We start from the raw sequence: 8,449 nt of genomic DNA on the forward strand, positions 1-8,449 counted from the left end.
TTATCGGTCTATAAAAACTCTCTGGCCGGTAAGAAGGTGATGATATTCAAATATACTTGTCCCGTTTTAATGTCATCCGGACACGTGAGAAAGTGATTATCCCCAAGTCTGGTATAATGGAACCAAATTTTTCTACTAGTGGGGTTGTTAGCCAATCAACTAGCAAGTGGTTCCCATATCAACTTTCAGTGTCTGAATTGGGCTAACTTATATCAATTAGACGAAGAAATCCCCACAACCGGAGACAAGTGGTTCAGTTGCCTTTCGTGCTAAACGCTCGTAAAGAAGGAAAAAGCTTCAAGCTCATTTTTTCCCCAGTAAATGTGGCCTTTTTCTCCCCCCAGCTACCCAGTCCTCATGAAAGATGCAACTGGAAGGAGGAAATCACTTTATGGATTCCTGCGACGCAAACTTATTGGCCTACTTGTAACGCTTTATAAGGAGTGGAGTGAGCACACGTCTAAGCCTCTAGGGAAATGATTGAAGTGCGATGAAGACACCTAGAGTTGGCACTCAGTTTGAGAAAATTGGAATAACATTGATAGCTCCATGATGCTGCATGTACGTGGTACCGGTTAACAACCTCCCTAGAGGGAGATTTCCATCGGTAATTAGCACAAGATAGCACACTACAGCTGGGTGGGGTAAGGTCAATAACGTAGACAGAGAGAATGAATGTCATTTGGCCATTCCAATTACCATATCATCATGAAAGAGGTAACTGGAAGGCGAGAGTCGTTTTACGGATTTTTACGACGCAAACTTATTGGTCTTTCGTTTTTCTACTTATACCACTGTATAAGTAGCACTATAATAACAGACTTGGCCCCTAGGGAGCTGATAGTACACTGAAAACACCTAGAATTAGCAGTCATTTTAGGGAAAAAAGAGGCATCTATGATTGCTCCATAATTTCACGTGTGATAGAGTTTGACACTCAATGGAGAAACCGGTTAACACCCATAAGAGTAGATTTTCATCTGGTAGGGGTTAAAAATTTGCACAAGATGGCGAAATACCGCTAGCCGGTAGCGTAAAACGAGGAAAAAAGTGCCATTCAGTGGTGTGGTATGCGGGTGTTAGACAGACGGACATTTGTAGAGCAAGCGCAATCTTCACCCAAATACCGCACTTTTTGGCCCAAAGGTAAAGTAATGAATTACTCGGCTGTTCTGCGAATGGTGAAGTGTCATTTGGTCCACCTATATAAAAACTTGAACATTTGGTGCTCTGCTTGTTGGTTTCTCAGAGGAGAGGACACTAGACCATCTCCAACACTGGGGTCACAGAACTAGCCTATTTAACTATCATCGAATTATTTTAAATCCAGCCAATCTTGTGCAACGTGTGAACGTAAACTGATCAGGAGCAAGCGTCACGCATTTGTGACGTTATAGAATAATACCCCAGATGAAATGCTCAATCTTTTCTTCTGCAGTATAGCCATCAAAACAGTTCCACTTAAACGCCTTCAGGGCCTTTGAAGCAAAAAACCACCTAAATTAAAGGACAAATAAGTGCCCACTCACATGAAGCTGAAGTGATAAAAAGACTGTAAGGAGGTTGAAAGATCAAAGAAAAACTTAAGTGGATTCACAGATGGCATGTTAAGCATGATGAAACGATGCTTTTTTTTAGACAAATACTTTAGTAGGGAAGAATATTTACATCTGGTGAACCGTCTAAATAAGAGGGACAAGGAATCTTATGAAAGCTCCCTTTCCTGTGAGATTAGACTAGACCGAGAGTAGGGAGCCATGATTTCTTCCTTCGTCCCCTATAATACAAAAGCACCCGGCGTAATTTACTTCTCTAGCAAGGTGGAGCAGGAAGTGAGCAACAAACCACCCTGAAAAGTACAATGTTTCCGGGACTTGAAATACGACAAGTGGCATAATGTATTACCTTACTACTACAGACGGGATAAAAAAAGCATTCTTTCTTTTTTAGCCACTAAGCGTGTCCACTCCAAAGCAGAAGTGCAGAAAAGGTTATCAACGATTTGTGCTGGTCTACCAGCAGGGGTCGTGTCATCGCTCCTGGACATTCTGCATCCGGGCGCTGCCTCCTACGGTCTTAAATTAACCTGATGGACAGCCACGTGTGGAACAACGCTAAGAGGATTACATCAAGGATGTGCAGGAAAGTGTTGATGCTTCCCTCTCCCTCTGCTCCTATCAAGGAGGTGACAAAGTCCACTTGAAAGGTAATTCCAAAAAACCTGGTTGAAAGTAAAAAGAAATGGCACAAAAATGAGAGGATCTGTGTAAACACTGATATAGAAAGCATTTGTTTGTTGATAGACGTAAAATTTAAACTGACCCAACAATTCGAGGTGCTACCATTGCAACCGCCAATACAGGCATCATCACACTTTATCCGTTCGAAAGGGTTGTCCAAACGGCAGTACGTGGTGGATTCCTTGGTACATTTTGAACCTTTACATAAAGTAAAAACGAAAGACGGTAAGAGGACGACACTATTCTAATTATACATGTAATTAAGCGGGCTCTTTGAGTCCCTCCAGGGTCTTGTGACATTCTAGCCCCGTGTCTATATTCTCTCAGGCCGACTGCACATCAAGTGATCACCTGTCATTTCTAACTTAGAATAGTAAAACTTCAGGGGGGACTTAGGGTGTTGCACCACCACGGTGAAGAAGAAACAGGCGCAACTAGAAGTATAAGTAATGTAGCCATGGTTGCCAGCAACAGGCGAATAGCCAAACAAGTGGTAATCCACAACAAGTGCACACGGTCACACATATCCAGTGTAAGATTTTGATTGTTTGTTTAAATCAGCGTCCTGATCACGCTGGCAATTAGCGCTCGGCCATTGTACTTCCGCTCGCCGGGCTATGCCGACAGCCTCTTGGCTCCTCTGTACGCCAGTAATATATCCCCCACCATGCTCCTATGGCGTTCTCTGACTTTAGGAAAAGCCCGGTGCGCCACATCCACACAGTGCGGTGAATACATTTTGAGAGGAGAAAGAAAAACAATGAATTAATCACGTTTTGTCATCATTATCTGCCGCACCGAGTCCAACAAGCCAAATTACTAAGGCGGTAAAACAACAATGAACTCTTAAACGGGGAAAGTGTTTAATATAGGGTAGATGTAGTGGTAGCGAGGCGAAGGCTTGATGGTGGTACTACTCTCCTGTTACTTTGATCTCGCATGAGTTTGGTGGATGTGGCTAGAGCTTGTCTGCTGTACGAATCGAGGCCACCCCACCTCCAATAATAGAGGTAGAAGTCAGCTTCAAGCCCCATATTTGTGGTAGCAATACAACTTATCAGTCAACCTGGTGCGACGTCCCACTGTTTTTGATTAGACTGGAGATTACGCGTCAATCTGGACAAGTGACCTTGACATTAACGAGTCAAGAGTCTTCAGCAGTGCTTAAACCTATTTCAATCGAGAAAGGAATGCGGTAGTGGTGGCGGCGGCGTTAGCTATTCAGTAATTTGCACCCCATACATCATGCATTGACAAATGCCAAAAAAACTTCAAAGGCTAATCGATTTGTCTCACCCCTCAGGTTATAAAAACAGATTGATTACTTATTACCAGATAGAGCAATTTGTGTTGAGAAACGGTTTTTTGCAAACCACCAGATCACCGGTTATCCCCATACCATTTACTCCCTTCTCCACATCTTTAATACCATCTTCAGCATTACCAGGCCCTACGTGATTTGTGTGTGTGTGTGCGCAGATGCAACACCCATTCAATTGTTTACCATGCATTGTCCACTTGCTGGTATCCAAACAAATATGTCTGAGATCTCTCCACTCGATCTGACCGTGAAACGGAGTGGCACTGTCAAAGTACAATGTGATATGCTACAACTTGAATGAGGAAGACCAGGAAACCTGAGACCCCATTACCCCACTTTAAGCGATGGAGAAAGGGAAATACCCTTTCATTCTCCGATATGCCCAGGCCTTTTCCACTTAATTATCAACCTTTATGGAAAGTCACATAGTCATATTCCAGGCAGACGGTTTGCAGGGCAAAGACGTTTGCTTCTAAAGGCAAATTAGAATTCGCAGTTAATTGACGTCGCAACCGTGACGAGGTTGTTTCACCAAACCACAAAGCATTCTGCAGTCACGCCTCCCCTTCTAGCACTATCATTCCCCGTTTGACTTACGACGAACAAGGTCAATTTCCGTTTCTCCATTAGCAAGCCTAGAGACTGATCCCCCTAGTTCCCCCTTGCCTGCATTTTAAGACGGGAAGGGGGAAGTTAACTCGCACCCTCAAATGCTGGCACCAACTTTGAAGTCACGTGGTGTTTGAGAAGACAATACCAACAGTAGGGGAGAGATATGCAAAAAGTACGCGAAAAACTCACGAAGTTGACACTGATTCTTCTCCGGTCCCCAGCAGTGCCCCTTCTCGTCATTCTCGGAGCAGGCACTATGACAGGTCGTGTTGCCTGAAATGCATAATTATCCATGCATGAAGTGGACTCGAGGAGCGACAATAAGGATGAGGTAGAACACATACTCCTTCATCAAAATATCCATAAGACGTGTGGATGTGTCGATGGGTGGATGGGTGAGCGGGTAGATGGGTGTGTGTATGTACGTGTGAAATCAAGAATTCAGAAGGTGCAAGTGAAGGTAACTGATTAAAAGGCAATTAACTTTGTCATGATGCCTCCTCTTCTCGCCCTCTTTACGCATGCAGGCAAAGCATGAAACTGCAGAGAGAGAGGACTATGAGGAGTCAAGTGTCATCTCTTTGCTCAGTTTCATAGATTCCTGAGGAAAAGCAGCCCTCGTGATCATTAAGATGATATAGTGATTAATTGTCAGATTGGAAACATATGGAGCTCGCCTTTCGTAATGCCTTCTACGAGTCCTCCGGGTCTTCTCTACTAGGCTTATGCGGTCTTGATTACCACTGAACTCGGAATATCTCCCTCGAGCAGAGGAAGGAGAGGATTAATGACTAATTTCTTGAGGCGGAGGAGACTGGCTGTTTACTGGTAAATCCGAGGTCAAAAATGACCTGCATTTTAAAGAGAGTTGAAGAAACTGCTTGCATTTCTCCCAATCTGCGGGTTTGGTGGTGACTGAGGTGGAAAAATAAAGTGGTGAAACACGTTCTCGGATTCGAGTAAACGGAAAATATGCACTAAATCATGCATATACACACGCACATACACAAAAACCACAGTGATTTACAATTTTAAAGTTTTCTTAAGAGCGTGGGAAATGGCTAATTGTGGGGCTGGCATTGTGCCTGTTGTTGCTGCATTTCGCAAATGCAAGATTTGCAAGAGGAGCGAGGAGAAATTGGGGGAGGGGGCAGAAGAGTGTGCGTAGAAGAGAAAAAAAGGCACAAAAAGGTTGCCCTACTTGGGCCCCATCAATTAATTTATTCCTCCGCGAATGAACTGGGTGAAGATGGTTGTGAGATGTGACTACTCAATTGGGAGAGAGAAATAAAATGATGATGATGCAACAGGTCAAATTATCTAAGCCTGTCAAAAATCAACAAACCTTTAACTTTAGGGGGTTTTGAGAGGTCACAAGTGATCCACATGGAAGGACTAAGGAGCATGAAATAGTGAAGGAGGCAGCGGTGAAGTATAAACTGTGTAAGATATTTGAAAACATCCCTTCGTACGGCTTTCAGGGCTACTTACAAAAGCGAGACTTTTCGGAACCAATGACGTACAGGCGCTACTGAATTGGCAAGCACTAAATCTGTAGACAACCCCCACCCTGATTAAAAACGTAAAACTAACCACAGAGTCAAAGCCCCTTGGTGCCGGAGTCTCAAATAATTCAGTATTGGAGGGCTCTGGTCACTGTCCAGACCACTAAATCTCCAGCACTTCTGTACACTTATAACACAACTATTAGCAGACTTCTATCTCCTCCAATGCCTTCAAGAATAACTCAGGCGCTGCAGTAAAGACAGCTGACTACCTCGAAGGACTTGAACATCGAAGAGTCGACTAGGCACCAGTAGTGGATACTTGGAATCGCTCAGATTTGCGACAGAGACAAATTCTGCGCCATGATGATTAACAGGGATGAATTTTCGTTGAATTGGAATTAGCGAAAGATGGATGAGATGCAAGGACCCGACACTTTTCGATGCGACAATGTTGGAGAATAGCTTGGATGGATAGAGCAGTAAAAGGGACAATAAAGCAGGATGGGAATATAGCTGGAACGCAAATCTGGGCAAAATACTTTTAATTCGATATTGTGTTAAATGTATTGTCTTTCTTTACTTCTGGGCCGATAGTTCAACGAAAAGTCACTACGGTGATGACGTGAAAGTGAGTTCATGCCCTACCCATACGCCCCACAATGCTCCCAGGAGCAATGCTGGTCCTGTTTTCACTAAGGTTGAGTTGTCTGCCTCCAGTGTACTCTAGACTCCCGTCTAGACGGCATTTGACGTCAGAGGGCCTGGGCTCATCCCGAGGCCAGAGCCTGCACGTACGCATGCTCTTCCATACCACAGCCTACGGCTAGGCGTGTTGGGGCATGCAGGGGTCAGTTAACAGTGAAAGACGTCTGACGCACACTGCTCGCTCCTGACGCAGTTGAAGTAGGGGGGTGAGCAGCATCACGTGTTAAAAGAGCCTTTGTGCAGGCTTTTGAGCAAGCCTCCCCTCCTCCTAAGACCTAGAAAGCACCTGTACGGACACCTTTCGTTTTGTTTGGCCAAGTGCTAGCACGAATGAGCGCGGTGAATCACCCTAGAGAAAGCGGCCAGGTAGTTAAAACGCCTTTCACAAGAATCTCAAATCTAGGTGAGACTATTTATTCATATTTCTGCTACCCTGGAGTTCAAAGCATGGGTAGTTCCAATCCTCTAGTTCTTGAGATCAGGCATTATCATGGGCAAAGATGACGGACCTGTCCAACCGATTACAGCTGATGGACACTTGGGCCACCCTATAGAACCGTAGGAGAAGAGACTGACCAATAGAAATACAAGGTGAATCCGCAGGAGTTTTATTCTGCTATCTGCCTAGGTCATCCAGCCAATAGAACCTAGTCTTGGACACGAGATTCCTCCATTGCTGACGGGAGAAATGGAGGTTATTTCAGCATCCCATAACCAGCATCTGCGGTGGGTAAAAGGTATCCTATTTGCGCTCCGCAGCAAATTAAAGCATTTTATGGTGGCACGCGATAGACCCTTCAACAGCCAATTAGCTCCACCTCCATCAGAATGTCACACACGATGCACCCGTCAAATGATGGTTTTGAAAGTTGCTCAAAAAATCAAAGATAAGTGAAAGAAAAAAGGCCTGAACTCAATTAAAGACCCGTCAAACCAACCTGTCAGGAGTTCACAACGTACAGAGGAGAGAATTCATGCTGAATACAATGATTTTATCTATGTGAATGGAATCGTATCTAAAGTAGTAAGACATCTGCAAGCTGACAGAACATCGTGGCCGAACGGGCTTTTTCAATTCCCTAGGCGGTGGAGGGGGGGGGGGGGAAGAAGGCAAAATTCCGAGGCTCCAGAAACACCTTTGTTGTTAACAGCACCCTAACATTAAACATCCTCCTCCACCCAAAGACATGAGGCTGAAGGTGGGAAAGGGAACGACCATCCAGGCGAGAAGCGGTCAGGATAGACGAACCTCGAGACTGAGCGGACGACGGTGGCTCCTGAAGAGGAAGCGAACTCCGAACCCATGCAACCTCGATGCCCTGTATACTCCCAATCAATCTGCTCGTTCAAAGGCTGCGTTACAGTATTACATGCTTTGCGGCCGTAGACTGATTGTCCTTCTGGACAATTTGTGTGAACCTCGCGGTTTGTTTAAACTGACACATTTAGATGCGCTGCACTGATGTGTGCGAAAGTTGAAACCTAAGTGTTCACGGGTTTACCTTAAAATCTCACCTCCAGCGGCAGCAACCATCTAGGTGATACAGGAGACGCTTTTATTACCGACCAAGTGAGGTCACTCCTTTGTGTGGCATTTAACGGTAAACTGAGCGGCTGGGTGTCAAGGTCATGTGACAGGCATTTGTGATTAGCACGATGCCAAAAGTAATTAAGTGAAAAAACGTGAATAAACAATAATTAAGCAGTTTATTTTTTTTTTTCAATTGGATTCAGAAAAAACCACATGCTGGGTCTAATGTCCGACCGCTTATCAGGCGGCGGTAAATGCGGTAATGCATTTCACACGGATGTGGAGCTATGCCGCGAGTTTACCGGCACTATGGAAGCCTGAGGGATGGCCAAGTTAAGTGCCTGCACATGCATTAACACCTGTGTATCACGAAGCCCTCTTCATTAAGGAAGAGGGCTTTCCTAATTTGCATTCCAAAACAGGCCGGCCAGACCGTACAATGTATACATGGGGAGGCAAGGTATAGCCAATAGGCCATTTTAGTCCGCATCTGGTTAAAGTGCACACCGACTTACTATCCCCCACCGAAATG

At 44.8% G+C, this 8,449-nt stretch overlaps 1 protein-coding gene across 1 annotated transcript in view; it reads right to left on the reverse strand. All coding sequences in view use genetic code 11, as the record gives it.

The window, feature by feature from the left end:
- Positions 1–8,449, reverse strand: part of EGR_05468 (Epidermal growth factor receptor) — a gene marked incomplete at both ends in the record, with an annotated part of 42,648 nt that overhangs the window by 30,371 nt on the left and 3,828 nt on the right. Inside the window, 5 exons of the mRNA XM_024494717.1 lie at positions 2,323–2,438; positions 4,363–4,446; positions 5,951–6,034; positions 6,327–6,466; positions 7,636–7,739. Of these exons, the coding sequence (XP_024350902.1) occupies positions 2,323–2,438; positions 4,363–4,446; positions 5,951–6,034; positions 6,327–6,466; positions 7,636–7,739 (528 nt within the window). The remainder of the gene's footprint in view (positions 1–2,322; positions 2,439–4,362; positions 4,447–5,950; positions 6,035–6,326; positions 6,467–7,635; positions 7,740–8,449) is intronic.

The sequence above is a fragment of the Echinococcus granulosus genome, assembly GCF_000524195.1.
Source record: "Echinococcus granulosus chromosome Unknown EG_S00040, whole genome shotgun sequence".
Classification (NCBI taxonomy): Eukaryota; Metazoa; Platyhelminthes; class Cestoda; order Cyclophyllidea; family Taeniidae; genus Echinococcus; species Echinococcus granulosus.